The sequence below is a fragment of the Musa acuminata genome, chromosome BXJ1-8, assembly GCF_036884655.1.
Source record: "Musa acuminata AAA Group cultivar baxijiao chromosome BXJ1-8, Cavendish_Baxijiao_AAA, whole genome shotgun sequence".
In the NCBI taxonomy this organism is placed as follows: domain Eukaryota; kingdom Viridiplantae; phylum Streptophyta; class Magnoliopsida; order Zingiberales; family Musaceae; genus Musa; species Musa acuminata.
The window spans coordinates 4742621-4763271 of record NC_088334.1 but is presented as its reverse complement, the minus strand read 5'-3'; the positions used below and the strand labels follow the sequence as shown (position 1 = coordinate 4763271).

The window sequence follows — 20651 nt, the reverse complement described above, 5'->3', positions numbered from 1 at the left end:
TTTCGATATCATCCCTCACAAGTTTTGTAATTACATAAAAATCCCTGAAACGTTGAAATTACCCCAACTATCCGAACCATTTAGTATCGAATAATACTACGAAAGAAAGAATGTAGTTAAGTATTGAAGAGTATCATAAAATAATAGTATTCAAGTGATTAGACTATAAATCCAACGAGTCTATTAATTTATTCTTATAATTTAAAAAAAATCAATTCGATAAGTAGATCGGATCGATCAATAGATTAATTCTCACTTTTCTTAATCCGATCGACTATGCATCTAAACACACTTGAAATTTAAAATTATATACCAATTTAAAATAAATATGTGTGTGTAAAAGAAGTGTGATTAATCCAACTAATAAAACAAATTATCATATAACTCCTTGAAGTAATTAATATTTTGTATGCATTCAGGTGGGATGATCCTAAAAAGTCATATGTCAACTTAAAGATGATCAAATCTAACTTCATCAATAAGAATTTGATTCAGGTTTATATTTGATTGTCTCACTGCAAATGTATGCATCTATGGTTACCTTTTCCATACAGCTTTATACAGTACTCAAAAGACATGATATATTTCAACAGCATGCAGCAGCTGTTCATCTGATGATGATCAAATTTGGATACTTTCTTTTTGTGCTATCTTCCATTTCCAAATGCATGGAGAAAAACCGAAAAGCATGGTCATAAAATACAAATATTGAATATACAGCAAAGGTACTTCTGTATGTAAATCATACATCCTTTGAAAGCATAGAGATACACACTTGCTAGCAATTGGTAGTCGATACAAGCGAATAGATCCTGCTAAGATCTCGACAAGATCCAATATACATGCACAAAGATACTAAAAATATGTGTTGATCATGATACAAAGTGGCAAAATTATACTAAATTCTAGAGTTTTCCGTAGTCAGATATGCGTCTATCTGGAAGGCATCGAGTACTGACTATACCAGGAGCAATTTGATTTTATCTTGGAATAATGATTTTTTTGGATTATTCCCACTCGGGGACACTACGTTCGACCGGTGAACCAGGAACAAATGGAACGAAACCCCGGCCACCAAACATTGGACGCATGAACGCGTCGTCAAACTTGCGCCAATAATGATGAACAGAGCGGGATGGTGTTGTCAGAAGCATTCGGAGGTTCGTTGGGCGAGGTATACATTGCGCTGCTTCAAGCTCGGATCCCTGACCATTGCCTAGTAGCGGAGAAAGGAAAGACTTTGGACTTGAGGGCTCAGATGAAACACTCAGAGATCTGGTGAGGTGCTTCGAGTTTGGAGGCAGCAAGAAGTAAATAAGAGGCTTGGTCATCAAACCAAACACCTAAGCAAACAACAAAAGCATCAGCAAATAAAATTTAAAATACAAACATACTAGAACAATCAAACAACAAAAATTTGATGTGTTTTTGTGGTCATCTTAAAGAAGACAATTTCACATATTCATTTTTTTTTTCTTTAGTGGAACAAGAACAGATCAGAAATCAAACCCAGTTAACAAGACATACGCGCCTCACCGACATGACCTCTGTACAAAGGTAGGATACTACATCCAGCATATTTATCATTTGCTTTCAAGGGTAGATTGAATGAAGTATATAAGATGCTCTAGACGAAAATACTCATAGCAGATCCCAAATGATGGTAAGTTAAAGTTACATAAGTAAATAATTTTTTTATCTTAAAAAAAAGAACCATCACTTAGAATTTGTATCATAGGAGCATTGCATTAGACAAATGAAGTTCATTTCAGCATAACGATTATAACAAAGTTAAGTGGATCTTTTCTGGCAGAGAAAGCAAACCCAAAGAGAATAGATGAAACATACTAGGGGAAGCTTTATAGCATTCAACATCCAACAGCTGAAAACCAATACATAGTTATAACAAAGCCAATGCTGCAATTCAATAATTGAGCTAGTATCACACTGTTCTAGGACCAGGCCTCTGGGAGATGGAACATATCTTACCATTGTACTGAAAAGAACAACCGTGATGGTACTGGTGATCATAAATGCATTTCCACGCTGCTGAGTGTGACCAGATCTAGTGAACTGCAGAAGTAGCATTTATCACTTTATCAGCATAAAAATCTTGCAAGTTGTTTGACAAGCAATAATCTATAACATGATATATACTTGCAGAATATGCACAGTACTTGACGTGTATATCATAGTACTTCTCAGTATGTAAACATAATTTGATGCCAATATAATCAACTATCTAAAAATTTAAGAAAAAAGGATGTATAAGCTTGCAAGTACAATCTGATGTACCAACTGAATCTATTACTAATTTAAATGATAATATTCCATTTCTCGTATTCTGTTTCAATCTAGAAATGGTTCACATAGAGAGAATAAGCTTGGAACATAGTAATGCTTATTCAAGTCAGGCATGGGATAGAATTTTTGGGTAGCCATCTGTGACATGGTGGGGGCAAGTCTTGCCTAACACCTTATGTTTACCATTCCAAATCCTCCATGTTTCATTGTCATATTCTGAAACTCACCTTTTAACAAGTGATACAAGACCCACATCTAGATTTTATATGGTAGCATGGCACTTGGAATGCACCATTTGTTGAGTTACATCCACCATGGTGCACAAAGACCACGTGTGCTATGAAGAGACGTACTAATCCAATTTGCACCCATTTGTTTCACAATGATGATTTTGTTCTAAAATTTCAAATATTTCCATTGTTTTCGTAATTTGCATTAGCAAAGTTCTCTGCTACCAAAAATTTTAAAAAAGGATTAAAATGAAAGCAAAGACAGACCCCTTCAAGCAAAATCCCTGCTTCACAGCTAACACAATATATAGATAACATCAAACAATTTATTGTAGCCTATCAAGACTACAGCAAGACTTTAACCAATAATTTATTTATTTTTACCTACTGAGATGCCAAAGTATACAATGTTCCTAACACACACAGTAGGTCCAAGAGGGTACCAATACAGGCCAGTATTTGACATTTTAAACCTTGACCAATAAAACCTGCTTTTGCTTTTAAAAACCAAGAACAAAGGATAAATTTTCTCTTGATTTTCGAATTTAAAAGAGGAAGTGAAGACAATGAATGCCCATGCAATTGACGATAATTATGAAACAGTAAAAGAATTCTTCTTGCGCTAGAAAATAACAGCTATCCATTTTATTGATGCAAGATCATGTTGACCTGATTGTAAGCAAGTGCAATTGATACCGCGCCTCTCATAAGACCTGCCCACCAAATTATAACCTGTTGGTAACCCAAGACATGTCAAAAGACTTGAGATGCAAACAAATGGTCCAAAATAAGCAGAGTAAATAAGAGTCGAAAAAGTTACTTGTTGCTTGAAGGTAATCTTGTCATTCTGAGATTTTTTAAACAAATTGGAGATGAAGGACAGTGGAAAGACAAAAGCAGCTCTGCCAACCAATACCAAGCCTAGCAGAATTGAGCTCACTCCAAGTGATTTTCCTGGGCTGTAGAGCAGGAGACATGGTTAGCTACCCAGGTAATCAATCACATAGCATTAACAAACCAATGTATGCAGAAAACACAGATAATATATGTTTCGAGCATTTTTTCTGAAATTGATGATTGAAGAAAGGAAAATTTTAAGGTACAATTTTGTATTAGGTACCCATCATAAAAAAAATTATTTAGTATAAAGTTTGGACTGACACATGATGGCAAAAGTCATATCAGGACACACTTTTTTTCACACTCTTAATACCTGTAGGAGCATAGATTAGCAATAAAAGGTTGATATCATGCTCAGAAAAGGCTTCTTTTGAACCAAAATTTTCTTGTAATTTAACTTTTCTTATAATTGAATGAACCAAAGTTATTTATTTCAATAGATCCAGAACATTATAAAAAAATAAGTAATTTTGATCATAAAAGGACATAATGGATTGAAATATAACAATTAGGAATTGACAAAAATATTGGCATCTGCTAGTCAATGAAATAAAAAGCTGAAAGAATCATGAAACTGTATTGTTCTGTTCTATAATGACCTGTATGACCTATGCAAAACATGTTGTGATCAGAAACATAGCGAACCTGTCACTGACAAATTTCCACTTCTCAATGTCTAATGCATCCGTTCCAACATAGAGAAAAAGAAAAACTTCAGCAATAAATGACAATGTTGCAAAGGCATGCCTGAAAAGACAAGCAATAAAAGGTCAAAAAATTTTAGTCTTTTAAACAAGCCTGAAATGGAGATAGCTTAGGACGAGAAGCAGCAACATATGCTGATAGTTACAGAAAAAAACAATAATAATGTACTTTGTGGTGATCCTAGAACTCTCTGTCACATTATGCCAGGTGTAGTGTGACATTACTATTCCGCAGAAGAATACTGTAAGAATTCCGCTTAAGTTCAACAACTGCAATACAAATCAAGGTTTAGAAGCAATGATCTCAGTCTAATCTCAACCAAATCCAGCATACTGGAGATGTAAGAAAACTGATGTTTGCATAGTGATTTTGAAGAAGAAACTCACTTCAGCCAGCATATAGGAAAGGTAAGCCATGAGTATCATAAGAGCAACTTCTCGATCAGTTGAATGTCTGGATAGGGGTCAGAAGCAAAAGCAAGCAAAGATATATTTAGAGCAAGACCAATTTAGGATATTTTATTTACAATCAGATCAAGTTCTAAAAAAACACAGCAACATTCAATTGAACCTTTAATCCTCTACAATGGTGCTATGCTATGAATACTTTCCTACATGTGGAAAATATGTGAAAAACGGAATAGAGAAAAGTATGACTTTCTTTTCACAAACCTGCCAAAGTACAATTTTTTAATAATATAAGCACTAAGCAATCCTGTCTGCATGCCAGAGGGAAACATATCAGCCAAAAAATATAACCAGTAAAGCAGCAGACATGTTCATAATAAATTATCACTGTTCACTAATCAAAACTTACAAGTGCTCCAAGCAAGGTGCTACTAGCAAATAAATAAAAGAAGTTAGCAACAAATTTCAACAGAACTGTGGCATCAACATGAACCAGATCAAAATTCTGGAGTGCATTAAAAAGCACCACTGATGTAGCATCATTTACAACGCCTTCACCAAAGACCAAGCTATAGAGCAAAGGTGTCTCGTCCTGGTTAAGCACCTGATTTTCAAGTAACAAAAATTCTAGAATCAGTTATGTTTTGCCTCATATAAGAAACATGTAAATCATATCTGCTATAATTGAGAACCTGCAAAGTGCACACAGAATCTGTTGCAGAAAAGATTGCCCCAATTGCTGTATAAACAATAAAAAAAAAAAAAATGAACAATAGCAAGAGCAAGAGAGCAGTCAGTGAAATTATGTATAGTATCAAGCAAAGAGTGCACTGCAAGAGTATTTACCAAGATAATCTCCGACTTCTAGTGCACCTATATCCATTTTTCGGAAAAATTCCACGGCACCTGAACCAAAATTGAGGTCAAGAATGAAGTAACCTGACCGTGTAAATTTTGTTGCATTCACAAAATCAAAAGAGAGGAAGGAAATGCATGATCCTGATCATGTAAATGTACATAAACTATTCAAAGAGAAGAAAATATTGCTGAAATTCACAGGAATATGTTGATTGCCTAAAAATTGAAGGCAGATAAAGAATTTAAATACGAATTTATTATAGAGACATGTAAAATCACTTCTTAGATCCTGTATTAGGGCATAGCTTCCCTGTGAGCTACTTAAGATACTACCACCAAAGTTCACCAACTTAACCACAAGCTAGAACTTGATCATTTAACTGTATGCTTCAATTTCTTGCTCATAAGAGTCCTATTAGACTTTTTTAGGGACAGGACCAGCTGATAATCTTCAACCATAACCTAAGTCAATAAAAAATGATAACCCTTCACGTTAGTTCTACAGTGACTCTAGATCAGCAACACTGATGTTTTTGGATGTCTTGATTGTCTGTTAGGTTAGTTTTGTTTCCAATCCATTTTAGCAAATTATTATCAATGAGTCACTTACTAACCATAAATGATGAAAAAGAGAAGCTAACATCATGATTTTCCCTTAAAATACAGCAACATGTATAACTGAAAAATCCAGTTCACAACTTAGAAAATGCAACTATTTGAAGAAGATAATGTGATGTCCAAATGACGGAGACAAGCTTGTGCATGTCAACTCATGTAAATCCTTGTTTCCTTACCAAGTGAGATTATGACGAAGGAGATCAATGTCCCAACTGCACCAAACAGCATAATTGTAATAAAGTTGCGGAAGAACTGTTTTTTCTTTACTTGGAACCTGGTCCACAAGCAAACAAGTTTCTTTTTTAAATATATTTGACATAGCCATTTTTTCTCGAAAATCTAAGAGTTTAGTTAATCTAAGTGTACTTGCAGAAAAAACAAGAGACAAGACACATATGATGGAGCAAGAAGGGGCTTGAACTTGGTTAGCTATACAAGGTTAAGTCACAATAACGGTAATAATAACCATAATCCATAGTGGCATATGATAAATATAAATCCAAAGGAAACAACAGAATCCTGATAATTTTAAGAAATATAATATGAAAAGCAAGTTTCTAGTAGTTGAAGTGGATTATTGACTAGCTAATAAAATGAAAGGCATGTGCCTTAATAACCTTAAGTTCCCAATTCTAACACGTTGGTAAGAAGGCTGAACTTGAAATTAAATTGAAGTCTGTAAAACAAACAATACATGAATTATTTATATTGAAATGATGCCAGATGGTTAATGAACATGGTCCAATTTTTTCTATATTCCTTTTGCCAACAGATAGCTAACAGTAAATGTTTAATGAGAAAAACTGTGATGATTAGTATTACCCCCAACGATCAATGTTTCAAACTGAATACTGCAAAAACCATATATTATAATATAATTGGCTTGAATCAGGCTATTTTGCATGAAACTTGGGCCTTTGTTGGTTGAATTTTGTTCAGCCTACATTCACACTCACTCACCTTAGGAACAAGTCATTTTGTAGCCGCATAAAGCATCAACGCCACTGCTGCTTCTCAGCACTGGGGACAGGATCGGAGAAGAGAACGGATGCCAAACAGGAGGCTGCATCACACACGTCTTTATATCACATTGCTCTATACCATTAATTTTTCTTGTGGGAACATACCTGGTGCCACACACACTAAAATTCTCATGCCACAGAAGGAACATGAACCGTGCCACTCAAGGACCAAATCCTCAAATCTAGTGAGATTTTAAGACCATGATTACCACACTACAAGAAACAAAAAGTTGGACCTGTATACACAAAATTTTTCATCTACTATTGGTAACTTAGACTTGAGCTTTCTGAGACATGTCTCTGCACCCACTCCATGCAAGTAGCATAATTGCTTTCCACTTGGATCCTTGAAGATGATAGGAAAGCTAAGTTGTGGACCATCCACGTAGACCACATGAGCAAGCTGGGCCACATGTGATGTCCTAAAAAGGATATCAACTAGATGGTCTGTTCCTAATATTTGACGTTTGGCATTTCAGCCAAGTGGCTAAGCCATATTCATGCAAGTAATCAGGCTTAGGCTACTGGAGCCATGACAAAAATAGTCAAAATTAACGTGTTAGAATGACAAATGAACTCATCTTCATCATCACTGGGACAAAGGATCAAATGCTTTAAATAAAAATAAATAAATTGTGACCATCTTTGCTAATTTAAGATATTCAACAAGTTCTAAATTGTGACAACACTAGCTTGTTTGGACAGACATTTAAACTGTGCTCGATGGATCTGCCAACATGATATCAAATCTCAATGTTTACTTCAGCAATTTATCATCTATACTTAGTGTGAACACTGCTAAGACTCCAGTAAGATCAAACAATGCTTGATATAATGATGGGACTTGCCAGCCATTGGCTCAATGCAGATTTGTTCATGTTGTTATCATACGAAGATATATGCTAGGAATTGGTAAATGAACATGGTAGATATGCACTGACACTATGCTCAGTTGCATTTACAAGATGGGCATCCTTGATTCTCCCTATCACGTTAATCACTTTTAGATTGGATATTTCACTGAAGAAGTATGAATACCTTTCTCCTGCTTCATCAAACACCTCATATCACAAGACATTATCAATGCCACGCATTTCATGATATAAAATTACTCTTTTAACCTAGTTGTCAGTACCTACATGAATTAGTCAGAGTTTCCCATAGATTTTGTGTTTGAAACAAAAGAAGTGTTCCTCAAGAAACCAGAACAAACACAGCCCTCAGGGAAGGTAGCACAAGAATTGACTGGGGGATTCGTTTCTTTTATTTTCTCCTGGAACTTTTATTCCCATTTAGCTAGATTGACAAGAACAAATTTGGTTAGATATACAATATCAAGTGAAACTAAAGAAACTACCTAATAGTGTGATTCATAAAAGTAATAACACCTTGTTCATGTCTGAAGCAAAGAAATTTTATCCAACATACACAGCTAATGAACAGAGCAACAAAGTAACAGTTCAACTAACCCAACATCACAATCATAGTTCATCTGAAAAAACCAACCTTGACGCAGTTTAACTCGATGAGATGAGCAAACCTACAGATCACCTGTTTGGGGGCAGTAGAAGGAACAAGTCGAATCGATGTAGCACAGGAGAACATACCCGGCATTGAAAATTATCGGTGGGAGGACGTAGATGAAAAAGAGATCTTCACTGAACACCATTATATGAGAGTTGTTCTTCCCTCGTGTGGCGAGACGAATTATGAAGCCGGTGCACAGCCCCTGCGATCAAACCCACCCCGATTCACCTCATCTCTTGGGCCAAAAACCAGAAAGATCCCATCTCACCCCAACGGAACAAGAAAAAAGCAAGCGGAGACTCACGATGATCAAAGCAGTAATGGACTCATTCATCCACCGGTTCTCCTCCAGCAGGTGGCCGATCACGATGCAGGCGCAGATGAGCGTCACGAAGATGTTGATCGACACCACCGACGCGTGATCGGAGGCCTCGAGTCTCGAGAGCCCCAGCTTCATCATCACCGCTCCCCAACCGAAGGCCATGGCATTCCCCCCGGCCACAACACTCCCGACAAAGATCTCAGCGTAGAAGGCGATGCGAATCCAACCTCGGCTTCTTGGCCGCGAGGAGATGGAAGCCGTGGGCTGCTGTCAATGATTATAGAGGGCATATATGCACGGCCAATTTTAGCTTCCGGAATCCGTCCGAGGCAGAATGTGTTTGCTGTCCTCTACGTTGCAGTTGATCTGCTGGCTTGTCACGTGTCCACAAGAAGCCATCGTGACACGTTCGTGGTTGTCATTTTTTCGCTAATATTTTTTATTATGTATTTTGAAATATATATCTATTGAATCCTTATTTTGTATATATGTTTGTCAATAAATAGAAATTTAATTTCTTTTTATTATAAAAATAAAAGGAGAAAAAGGACATCGATCACGAGATTTCCGGCACGGTGAGTTGGAACGTCTGACTCGGTGGCGGCAGGCGTGCAAAGTCTGGAAAGTGGCATTTCTTTTATTATGTTCATTTTTATCATTATAAACGTCAATTAAATTATATATATATATATATATTAATGATTAATAATGAAAGGAAAAAGAAGATGACATTATTCACGAGATTCTCGATATGAAGCGATGCAAGTTTGACACGATGGCGGCTTAGCTGTTCGAAGTTAGGAAGTAACAATTTTGACCATATAAATTTTAATTAGCTATATATATATATATTCAACGCAACGTTTGTAGTATGAGATTATAGAAGATTGATGGCATGACGGCTGACGTGTAAAGTTTAAAGATTGATGTTGCAAATTAATCAGTTAGTTATTATTAATATTTTTATCCTTATATTTTTAAAAATTATATTCGAATTCTTATATTTATGAAAATAAAATATTTAAATTTATTCCTTCTTGTACTGTTAATTTTGTTAACAAAAAGATATTGCGTATGCTGTCACGTGCGAAAAATGATATAGGATTAGAAAGATAATTTTATAATCTATTTTTATCGATATTAATTTTTTTTTTCCATAACTTACGTGTGAAAAGTATAGTAATTAAATAGTACTATTTGTCTAATTTTATTTCCTAACAAAATTTATTTTTTATTTTTTTTCTTTGGATAGTGAGAATATACTACGAAATTATCTTTTAAATCTTATTTTAATATTATTTTTTGTATGTAATAATATGTGTCATATTTTTAATTAATAGAGTCGATGTCATAAGAATAAATGGGATTAAATGTTTTACTTTTATAAATATAAAAACTCTAATATAATTTTTGAAAGTAAAAGAATCAAAATACTAAAAATAACTAAGATAACATGTAATTAATCTTAAATTAATATTCATAGACAAAAACACATAAATATTATGTGGACAATATTTCGTAACTTCAAAACTAATAAAAAATAATTTTTATGATTTTATAATATATATATATATACATATATATATATACATATATATATATATATGCTAAACTTGAATTTAAAGATGGTAATCTTGATGTTACAAGTTAACGAGGTAATTATAGATTACTCATGTAATTAGTTATCCGTAACATTTTGATTCTTATATTTTTAAAAGTTATATACATATTTTTATACTTATAAAAATAAAATATTAAATCTTATTCCTCCTCATGCTGTCGATTTTATTGATAAAAATACTACACGTGTTGTCACATATGAAAAATGATGCTAACAAAGGGGTAAAAAGATAATTTTATAATCTATTCTTATCGATATTACTTTTTCTTTCTATAACTTATGTGCTTTCTTTTTCTATCGAATGCTTTACTTCCTAACAAAACCATTAAGTACAGAGAGAAAAGTGGAGTAATTAAATAGCACTATTTGTCTAATTTTGTTTCCCAACAAAACTCATATATATATATATATATATATATATATATATTCTTTGGATGGTGAGAATAGACTATGAAATTATCTTGTAAACTCTGTTTTAATATCATTTTGTGTATCTAACAATATGTGTGATATTTTTATTAACAGAGTTGACGATATAAGAATAAATGAGATTAAATATTTTATTTTTATAAGTATAAAAATTTTAATATAATTTTAAAAAATATAAGAATTCAGATACTAAAAATAATTAACTATAAGAGATAATATATAATTAATCTTAAATTAATATTTATAGACAAAACACATAAATATTATGTGGACAAGACGTTATAATGATCTATTAGTAACTTCAAAACTAATAAAAAATAATTTTATGATTTTACAATATCTATATGCTAAACTTGAATTTAAAGATAAATATTTATTTTAGGATGTTTCCTTAAATAAAAATAATTTTAGGACTTGCTTATGGGATCGCTTAAGCGTTTCCCCGCTCACGCTGGTGTTCGTTTCGTCCCGGAGAAGCATCCAACGGTTCAGATGTCTTCGTGAACACGCATCTCAGTTTAAGACCGTTCATCTCGTGATCCGAGCTGTCTTCAAAGTCGAGGCGGAGGAGCGCCTCTTCACTTTCTCGACTCTTTCATACGGTGAGGCTTTCCACGGACGGCAGCCTCCCCTGGACCTCCGCCGATCGGACGGCGATGTTCCCCGATGGGCCGTTGGAGTTGCAACCTGATAATTGTCCTGTCGAGAAGGTCCACATCGATCGGACGAGTGCTGGCCCCAGATTTGACACCCCTTTGTGCGTTTGGACCTTAAGGTGACATGAGATTTCTATCGTTTATCTTCCAATTAGTAATTTGTGATATGTAATCCGATCATTTTGTCAAGCGATCGTCTTCCATCGGCTGGGTTCATGGAACTTACAGGAGAGTATGGATTTTAGGTTTAACTATTTCAGATTTGCAAGACTTCAGCTATGTTGTCGGTCAAGCCCTTGGAATCGAGGTGTCGTTGCCAGGGTGTTGATCGGTGTCTCTCAGACCGGACGTCGGTTGATGGCTCGCCGTCGGGATGCTGGTCGACGACTCCAAGGTCGGAATGCTCGTGGCTCGAGGGTGGCCACTTTCCTACAAGGATGGCCTAAAAATGTTGAGGAACTGATGCGCCGTGACTTATGAGTCAGCATGGCCCGGTCCTCGGGTCGATGTCGAGAGTTTTCGGTTGGCTGAGCTGGTCGCCAAGGTCGATCAAGCCCTTGGAATTGAGGTGTCATTGCCAGGGTGTTGATCAGCGTCTCTCAGTCCGGATATCGGTTGATGGCTCGTCATCGGGACGCTGGTCGATGACTCTAAGGTCGGAATACTCGTGGCTCGAGGGTGGCTGCTTTCCTGCAAGGATGGCCTTCGTCGGGTGATTGCCGACAGTGGCTCCCCCGCCCCCGACGAGCAAATCAGTCGTGGGTTGATTTGTTTTGCTTTCCCCTGGGGATGTCGACCAGAGGCTTTTATACTAATGTACGAGGGTCGATCGTACGCGGGTTTGGCGTGACGATCGATCCTCGAGCGGTGAGATGGTATCTTTATGTGGCCGTCGTCCCGGGGCGCGCGTAACGACCCCATGCGGCACCATCCCGGGCTTTCCAGGACGGGACGTACCGAGCAACACCTTGGTATGGATTCTGGCTTAGCACTTGGGGGTGCTCCTCTTGTTGACTTTACTGTAGCGTGACATGGCGTCAATCGTAATGTGGCCTGACCCCAAAATATACCTTATCAGGATGTATTTTAGGTTTAATTTCAGATTTGCAAGACTTCAGCTTTTTTGTCGATTAGTAGTGTTTTCTTTTCCTATTACCTCCTCATAGTGTGCATTTGAAACTTCTTAGAAATTGCCTAACTAATTGTGCTAAATTAGTGAGATTTTTTCCTTTTACTTTGCAAATAAAACAGAGTAGTCAGATGGTTTGAAATGTAGATTCTTTTCGAAGCACTGTGGAAATGGTTTCCACTTCCAAGTTCAATGCTTCAAACTGAAACTCTCTTTTATTCTCATGATCTTCTTTATTCTTGAACCAAAAACATGCTGATTCTAATCCACCCTGCACTTTGGAAGCATTCAATATCCTTCAAACTTTTTAGGGAAGAAGCAAAATACTATCAAATATGTTTCTTCATTGTAAATTTTCACATGGTATTATGTAATGAAGGCTTGTCTGATAGGATTGGATAGTGAGAAAGCCAATTCTTTACCCAAGTCAGGTGCAATGAGTCATGCAAGAATGTTAAATGCATATAAAGATTTGTAGTTACTTGTGTTGATATGGCTATGATACAGATGCATGAGGTATACAGATTCAGATAAGGTTTTAGGTAGATACAGATATCCATATTGCATGAATAATCTCTCTCAGGAAAACCTCAAAGCAAATGTGAACAAATAGGAGGAAGAAAAGGATAGTGTGAGAGGTTAATATAGGCAAATTCAACATTGAGATAATCAATAGCTCAAAGTCTTATCTCTCTTGTTTACAGAAATTTCTGATAGCAAAACTACAAATATGCAGTAGACTTATTGTTGGATTGTGTTGTGATGGAGCCAGAGCTACTAGATCTGGAATTTCTACTGTCTTCTTGCTAGGTTTCAGTCCTTTTCTCACATCTCAACTATCCTCTTCAATTGTACTTTAAATTGGAATCATATAGTACAGTTTGACCATCTGCCAATTGTGGGGGCTCAGCCATCTACTTGAAAACATTTCATCAGTTAGAATATGATGTTATCCTCCACCCATCTTGGATCCAACATCCCACTACAAAATATAGGATCTGTATATATTAATCAGAGGACCCAAGCTTTTAGGTTGTCCCCATTCTCTTCAAGTCTCATGATTCCATAGCATGTGGCTCACCATGCTTTCTAGCATTTGAAATTAGTAGCAGTTTAGTTGATTTATAGGGATAGAATGGATATAGCTTTAAGTGTGAGCATTTTTGATTTGTGATTCAGATTTATAATGATAAATGATATCCGAAGGAATGGATTATCAATCATCTTGGTGTGATATATGAGCTTAGCTGCAAGCAAATCCACAGGAAAACATGATCACAACCAGCAGTGCCAAGCAAAGGGAATCATTGACATAGCCAAAAGAATGATCAAGCCATCTCATTGATACATGCCTTTCCTCGAGGAAGAGAAGAAGAAAGATGCGGCTTAGGCGAACTACTCTACACCAAACATCGACTTAGATTAGATCAGACATCCTTCTTCGATGCTGCTGATGCAATGCAACTCTCAGATTAGGATTAGAATTAGAGACCTTCTTGGTCTTCGATGATGACCAGGATCCCCTTGAATCCACGCTGTCGTGGCTCACGTTCAGTGGATTACACTGCAATGACAATGGCGGATCTCTTCGCCTGTATGCCACTGTCATCTTCTTTGACGTTTGATAGCAGCTGTGCGACTGCGATCCACGGAAATCCGTCGATCTCCTTCTCGCCCTGCCCAGTGATTCTGCAGCCTGCTGCTGCCGCCGCCGGCTGCACGCCGTGGAGGACATGAAACGAGGAACCGGAGCTGCGCGTGCCCTTTGCACTGGCTTCTCTGCCGTCTTGGTGTCTCCTCCGTCGAGTTCCACAGGGTTTAGTGTCAGGGGGCTTCTCGGTGATCCCCTTAGATCAACTCGCAAGGTGTTCGTCTTCTCCTGGATCAGCTTCGCGGTCCTCTCCATCTGGTCTCTCACCCTCCGCAGCTCTTCTTCGGCCTCTTGGACTCCCTGCTCGAGCTCTGCGACGCGCTGCTGCTTCCGTTTCTTGGTGTCCTGAGCCACGCAGGAATCGCTGGCTAAGAATCTACTGATTGAGGCATTACATCAAGCAGGAAGACGTTACCTCTGACAGCTCTCTGCTTGCCTCCACAGCTCTGACTCTCGTAGCAAAGCTCAGAGAACATACAGTCTCCCCTGCGTCGTCTTCGCCAGGACTGACGTGCACGATCATCAAAACCTTCGACCCATCTCCTACGAAGACCAAAGCAGCAAACTTAGTACCAAAAGATCCTTATCAGAATTGCCATCGATGCTCTGAACTCAGTTGCAGGTTCTGCACCTAGCGAGTCGCTGAGGAGCTGAGTGAGCTTGCTGTTCCTGCAAGTATACGTGCAGAGAAGGATCACAACGAGAGACAGCAAATCTGCGATGCAAATGTGACAAGGATTACAGCGAGGAGATGCCTGTAAGGGATGTGATCGCGCCTCCTTCTTAGAGCAGCAATAACATCAGCAAGCGCAGATAGCGATAGATTGATCGCCCGCCCTTCGTCCAGCGTCTGTCCGGTGGCGCCTGTCTTCAGTAAGCGCTCGCTGCCGCCGAGATCCACCAGCCAAATCTTGCTAACAAGATTGTTAGTGCCGTCCACCGCGTCGTTCGATCGAGAGATGGTAATTCTGGTCAAGCTACACTCGGAACCAGAAGGAATGAGACGATGACCGAGTGCTTCGTAGATCCGAGACAGCCGAGCAGCTCACCAGTGCGACCGGCTCGAGGCATCGTTGACGTTAGTCCAGGAGGTAGAGCGAGCATGCTTCCCCCTGGCATACCACCGGCGAGCCTGCTTCACGTCGGTCACCTGCACGTCTGTGAGTCCCTCGATCTCCACCGTGCCGTCGTTGCTCCTCAGGATGCTGAGATTGCTGCCAAGACGAACGATGTGATTAGCAGGATGATGATGGGCGTACAAGATAAGGGCGGCATACCATTTAGGAATCCAATGCGTGACTCGAGCTGGAGATCGCCTGTGGACGAACAGGTCTCTGAGGCTTCCCATGTAGACTTCAAGCATGCTCATCGACAAGGTAAACGAAGCTGATTCGTCCCGAGAAATCTGATGAAAGAGTTCTTCTATGGCTCGAGGAACGATCCCCGGACGGCCATTGTTTCCTTCCTGAAGAATCACACTTCCATGATCAGCATCATCTGGTAGAAAGGCATAAAATCGGCGTGTAGCAGAGAAGAAGAAGATCCACCATTGTGTGCGTCTTCCCCGTTCCAGTCTGACCATATGCTAAGATGCAGACGTTGTGACCATCGAGCGCAGATCTCAGGATCGGTTTGACTTCTCGGAAGACATCCTCTGCAGTAAGAATCCAGGAACTGTTCGTTTAGCTGCATGCGTAGATTTCTCCCAGAAAAGAAGAGGAGAACATTTGGTCGATCACCTTGCGTTGACTCCGGGTGGAACACCCGGTCGAGGACGAATTCTTTCCTCGTTCCGGCCGATCGAACAGTGATCTTGTCTGCTTCGGTGGAGATGGGCGACGCCGCCTTTCTCTCATCCATGAGCTTAACTCGGCAGAACACCCTGATGCTTCCTGCAGAGCAAGAAACCAGACTGGTTCAGAAGGAAATGCAGTGGCAGATGCAAGCTATGATGCGAATCACCTTTGATGTCTAGTATCTTGTCGAGAGCCTCTCGCCGTTTAGCGTCGAGGTATATCTGCTTCGATCTCAACTCCGACATTTCCACTGCAGAGACAGAACCAGAAAGGTCTTAGTCGGCGGCCATGAATGCGCCACAACGGAAGCTCTCGAGGAAATAATACTACTGCCTTGGAGGCTGGAGATCGTGGATGCCAGTCCTTCTTTGTCATGCTCGGGGACGACGTTGACGTCCATGTAAACCACCGAGGGAGTAGCCGGCAACTCCGATTCGGTCGCTGTCCCGCTCGAGAGATCCAAACCGAGGCTGTGCAGCTGCTGCACCATCTCCACCACCAGTTCCTCTCACACCACCACTCTGTCCTTCATCCGACTGACAAGAGACCAGCTCGATCGATCCACTAGCAGAAGCTTTGGTTCTCAGCTGAAGAAGAAGCTAGCTATCCTGCAAAAATGGGCGTCCAAAGCGGGCATTGAAGATTCCATGCCACAAAACAAGGAGGGAAGAGAGAGAGAGAGAGAGAGAAGATCAATACTCTGTGGGGAAGACAAGACAGGTCCTTCCTCAAGGCCTCGTAAAAAGGTGTTTCTCAGGCTTCTCCACCATTCCCAAGAACCTAGAAATCAGCAATGGCACGAGGGGGAGGAGAAGGTGACGCCCGAGAAGTGGCCACAGGATGAGCATCCGAGGAGCTCCTCTAGTTTAATGGGAGCGGGTTTCTCTTTCTCTCTCTCTCTTTGACTGTGAATTGGACCGTGGTTGTCAGGAACTCAGCCTTGGAGTTAACGGCAATCCTGCAGCAGATGATGGCGCGACATGGATGCGATTGGCCCGGTTTTCCTGCAGGTTGGAACACCGATGAGGAAGAGAACAGCAGAGTCTTCGATGATGATGGGCGTCCGCTATCTCCTCTTCTCTCTCTCAAATGAGCTCGGTAAACGCTTGGGTTAACGCAACTGGGTAAGGCAGCTTCTTCCTCACGCGTATCATGTGAGAATTAATTGAAGGAGCGTGAAACCTTAATTAAACTTTGTTTACTATTAAGTGCTCTGTATGATCTAATTCGTCATCATAGAAATAATCATTTTATTATATATATATATAATTGTGTATATAATTGTATATAATTTGGACAATTCGATTTGAATCTACTGTGACATTTTGTGGACCTAAATGATGTAAGAGAAAAGAAATATTTAGGTATCGTAAGACGACTTTAGGGCATGATGTGATCAACCCTTTACGAGAGGTTTGGCGAACAAATCAACTACACTTACAAGCACATTATGCAGCAAAAATGAATACTGAAAATGAATAGAGGATCAATTACCCGTGATTTCGATGATTGTCTTTGTGTTATCATCCATCTCAATATTCTCAACGCGATTTGAGTCGCCACCATTGTTGTTTATGAGAACGAAGATCAAGAAAATAATAATATTTTTTTTCTATTTTTAAAGAAACCACAAATACATCTAAAATTTTGACCGATTCTAACGTAAGATGAGTTATTATCCCAAAATCATCGGCGTCGGAATCGAACGGCTCGAGTTAAACGATTGTTAGAAGTCGGAGTCGGGTCAGAGTCGGGTTTAACCCGATTCCCAACCCGATCCGCCTGTCGGGTCACGGTTCGAATTCGTTTTCGTATTCGAATTGGGGTTCGGTTCGGCCCGATGAAGACCGGACAAATACCGCTTTTAGTGGAGGCCGGAGATTGTGAGAGCGGTAGGGAAGATGAAGCGACGGGACGATGGCGGCGGTGGTAGGGATGAAGGGACGAGCGAAAGCTATGGGAAGGGTCGCTGGAGGCGGCAGAAGAGGAACGAGCAGCGGTTAGGAGGGAAGGGGCTCTCTCTTGAAGCCTTCGCCAACGCCAAATCCAGGCCCTCCGGATACAATCCCGCCCTTATAAGTAAGAGCGCGTCTTCCCCTACCTCCCATTTTCTTGGGCTTCTTAAGGTTTGGTGGTCGACCGTTTGTAAGCGATGCGGATGATATGGAGCTCCATCGATGAGAAGCAAACTCGACCTTTTTAGCTCATTGGCTTGGAAATTTTATTAGGCAGCAAAAAAGATGTGGATTTGCTACACTTATCGTTCTGGTAGATTAGGGTTTGTCATCAGATATTACTTGCGATATTTACTTGATCTTGATCGTGTGTGCTTCCATTTCGTATCAGCCTTTCCTCAGCAAAAACTAGTTCTGCTTAGTAGGAACCAGTGCAATTGATTGGAAAAAGTTGTGGTTTTACTTAATTTCTGCTGTTTTGTTACCTTTGAGCTGCAACATTATATATAAGGAATGCGTATATTAGAGTGACTCTATCTTCTGATACGGAACGAATTGCCCTGCTGACACATGGGGGGTGATGGCTTTTTGTCATGGTACCATTCCATGCCTTACCAATTGGTATGCCCCTGTGCCAGGCATGCATCAATTGGATTACTATTAATTTCCAAATCCTTAGATCCTACAGGTAAAGAATTATCAAATGAAAGTACCTGTTGTCGGGGCATGTTAAACAAGAATACCTTATTTGAGTAATGTGTAAAGATAGGGCACTGAGACAGAAAGACTAGCCACTCAAACCAGTCCTAGTATCTATTGTTGATTATTATCTACCACATCAAAATGTCAGGTTGTTAGTTTAACGAGATGTTAAACAAGCATCTCGTTAAGAGGCTTTCAGGAAACTTCTTGCCACCATTTTCTGTCTTCACTGGGAGTGTATCGAAGTAATTTTTGCCGGTCCTCTGTTCTGTTAAGAGTAATACACATCATTTTCAGCACAATTATGTTTACAGACTTATACTTCTGCAGCACTTTTTCCCCTTGCATGTAGAACTACATTTTATTGATTGTTTTTAGGACCAGTTGTCTTTATGCCTTTTACCATGGCTGACATCGTATCTATTTGTTCTGTGGTTATAGAAAAGCAAAGAGAGTTCTATAGGAACGCGAAATACGTGACTAAGTATAAGAAGACACAAAAACAACAAAACCTGACGAGTGATCATATGCCAACGACTTCAGATGATAAGGTATGTTATCTTTTGTACTTCTCTAGAGTTATTTTATTGACGTTAGATGAAATGTACTTCTAGATTAATGAAACATCATGAGCTACTGGTTGTATTGCACGAACTTGGGTACTGGAAATAGTTGTAGGTGCACATACTAGTGTTCCTCTCACTATACCAAAAAAATTCAACATAAAGTTATATGCTAGTCATGTCATGTCAATGCAGTTATACGTGGGCTCCATGAAAGGATCCTAGTAGCAAAGGTCACAGTATTTCTATTTTTCTATATATGTTCATGGTGTTATTTTTGTGTGGTCTCTTTTTTCTTCTTATTCCAAAATTTTCATTGTTTTATAAAAGGAAATTCTGTTTTTCAAATTATCCACAAGTGCTGAGTGATCCGCTTGCAGTTGCATTTTGATCCGAGAAAACAGTAAAATGACGATCTTCAAAGTGCTTCCCTGATTAGCAGTGTAATGAATTTGGTGCATCCTTATTTATCGACTGATGGTATATCCACAATGAAAGCACAGCTTCGCTGTTCCGGAACTTTATGGTATCAGCTGTTGGTCATTGTGGATGTATGATCCGTGGACTGTTTTCGGGACATGACCAATGTGGTTTGTGTTTTGTTTGTCAGCATGGTGGTTGGTATTACATTTTTCTCATGCTGAATCCTATTGCCTTTGCAGGATGCAGATGAAATAGAAAAGTTGCATATGCAAAGAAAACCAAAGAAGAGGAGTTTGCGGAGCTTGAGAGAAGAATATGAGAAGAAGCATGCAGAAGACGAAAAGGCTAGGATTGAAAGGGAGGCAATCATCCAAGCAAAGAAGAAAGAGAGGGCAAAAGCTGAAGCCAAAAGGAAGGTCCAGAGGGAAAAGATGTTCAAGAAGACCAAATCTGGTCAGCCTGTTATGAAGTACAGAATTGAGCAGCTCTTAGAAGGTTTAATAGAAAGTTCTCAAAAGTAGCTACATTATTAAGTCTTAAAAGTTGTAGTTTTCTATTCAAGATCTGTTTATATTATTATCCCATTGGTGATCAATGGCTTATCATTTGCAATCACATGCCGATCAGAATGGTCGAGGCTGCCATATGCTCAGTTTATTTTCAATCTTTTGACAGAGCACTATCAGCTAAACAATATCTTAGGAGTTGCAATCATTATAATAATAGTATATTCGTCTAATTTTTATAGATTAATTGAAGTGTTACAATCTCTCACATAAGCTTGACAGGGGTATTATAATTCTGCCTATCTAAAAGTGTTTGATGCTTTTGTC

General features: G+C 38.9%; 3 protein-coding genes across 6 annotated transcripts; 1 reads left to right on the top strand and 2 right to left on the bottom strand.

Annotated features, from left to right (window-relative positions):
* Positions 1-671: 671 nt before the first annotated feature.
* Positions 672-9224, bottom strand: LOC103993657 (sodium/hydrogen exchanger 1). Of its 3 annotated transcripts, none has more exons than XM_009413806.3 (14): positions 8876-9224; positions 8652-8773; positions 6199-6296; positions 5393-5452; positions 5239-5285; positions 4956-5150; positions 4811-4857; positions 4526-4592; positions 4308-4408; positions 4080-4181; positions 3355-3493; positions 3204-3266; positions 1990-2073; positions 672-1343 (listed from the first exon to the last, which is right to left on the bottom strand). In XM_009413806.3, exons 1-14 carry the CDS (start codon positions 9053-9055, stop codon positions 1008-1010), a joined length of 1641 nt encoding a protein of 546 aa, XP_009412081.1. In that variant the 5' UTR covers positions 9056-9224; the 3' UTR covers positions 672-1007. The 3 variants fall into 3 exon arrangements, with proteins under 3 accessions (XP_009412081.1, XP_064934310.1, XP_064934311.1); XM_065078238.1 differs by having other exon boundaries at positions 874-1343; positions 5040-5150; positions 8876-9172; XM_065078239.1 differs by lacking the exons at positions 8652-8773; positions 8876-9224 and adding an exon at positions 6983-7137 and having other exon boundaries at positions 874-1343.
* A 4793-nt stretch (positions 9225-14017) lies between these two features.
* LOC103993658 (kinesin-like protein KIN-14O) lies at positions 14018-17008 on the bottom strand. Of its 2 annotated transcripts, XM_018829934.2 has the most exons (11): positions 16875-17001; positions 16506-16783; positions 16342-16425; positions 16119-16271; positions 15927-16033; positions 15657-15844; positions 15429-15593; positions 15135-15356; positions 15011-15048; positions 14795-14922; positions 14018-14724 (listed from the first exon to the last, which is right to left on the bottom strand). In XM_018829934.2, exons 2-11 carry the CDS (start codon positions 16663-16665, stop codon positions 14146-14148), a joined length of 1824 nt encoding a protein of 607 aa, XP_018685479.2. In that variant the 5' UTR covers positions 16666-16783; positions 16875-17001; the 3' UTR covers positions 14018-14145. The 2 variants fall into 2 exon arrangements, with proteins under 2 accessions (XP_018685479.2, XP_064934309.1); XM_065078237.1 differs by having other exon boundaries at positions 16506-17008.
* Positions 17009-18033: 1025 nt separating this feature from the next.
* On the top strand, positions 18034-20482 carry LOC135587168 (uncharacterized). Its single transcript, XM_065078236.1, has 3 exons — positions 18034-18254; positions 19274-19383; positions 20058-20482. Exons 1-3 carry the CDS (start codon positions 18077-18079, stop codon positions 20337-20339), a joined length of 570 nt encoding a protein of 189 aa, XP_064934308.1. The 5' UTR covers positions 18034-18076; the 3' UTR covers positions 20340-20482.
* Positions 20483-20651: the final 169 nt, after the last annotated feature.

Excerpts from the sequence above, each read along its gene's own strand:
- LOC103993658 (XM_065078237.1), bottom strand. The coding sequence starts at position 16,665 with ATGGTGCAGCAGCTGCACAGCCTCGGTTTGGATCTCTCGAGCGGGACA. Across the intron at positions 15,357-15,428 it reads GCCTCGAGCCGGTCGCACTG|CTTGACCAGAATTACCATCT; the intron begins GTGAGCTGCTCG and ends TTCCGAGTGTAG. Across the intron at positions 14,725-14,794 it reads CAAGCAGAGAGCTGTCAGAG|GACACCAAGAAACGGAAGCA; the intron begins GTAACGTCTTCC and ends TGCGTGGCTCAG.
- LOC135587168 (XM_065078236.1), top strand. The coding sequence starts at position 18,077 with ATGAAGCGACGGGACGATGGCGGCGGTGGTAGGGATGAAGGGACGAGC. Across the intron at positions 18,255-19,273 it reads ATACAATCCCGCCCTTATAA|AAAAGCAAAGAGAGTTCTAT; the intron begins GTAAGAGCGCGT and ends CTGTGGTTATAG. Across the intron at positions 19,384-20,057 it reads CAACGACTTCAGATGATAAG|GATGCAGATGAAATAGAAAA; the intron begins GTATGTTATCTT and ends TTGCCTTTGCAG.
- LOC103993657 (XM_009413806.3), bottom strand. The coding sequence starts at position 9,055 with ATGGCCTTCGGTTGGGGAGCGGTGATGATGAAGCTGGGGCTCTCGAGA. Across the intron at positions 5,453-6,198 it reads CTTCGTCATAATCTCACTTG|GTGCCGTGGAATTTTTCCGA; the intron begins GTAAGGAAACAA and ends ATTTTGGTTCAG. Across the intron at positions 4,858-4,955 it reads GCACCTTGCTTGGAGCACTT|ACAGGATTGCTTAGTGCTTA; the intron begins GTAAGTTTTGAT and ends TCTGGCATGCAG.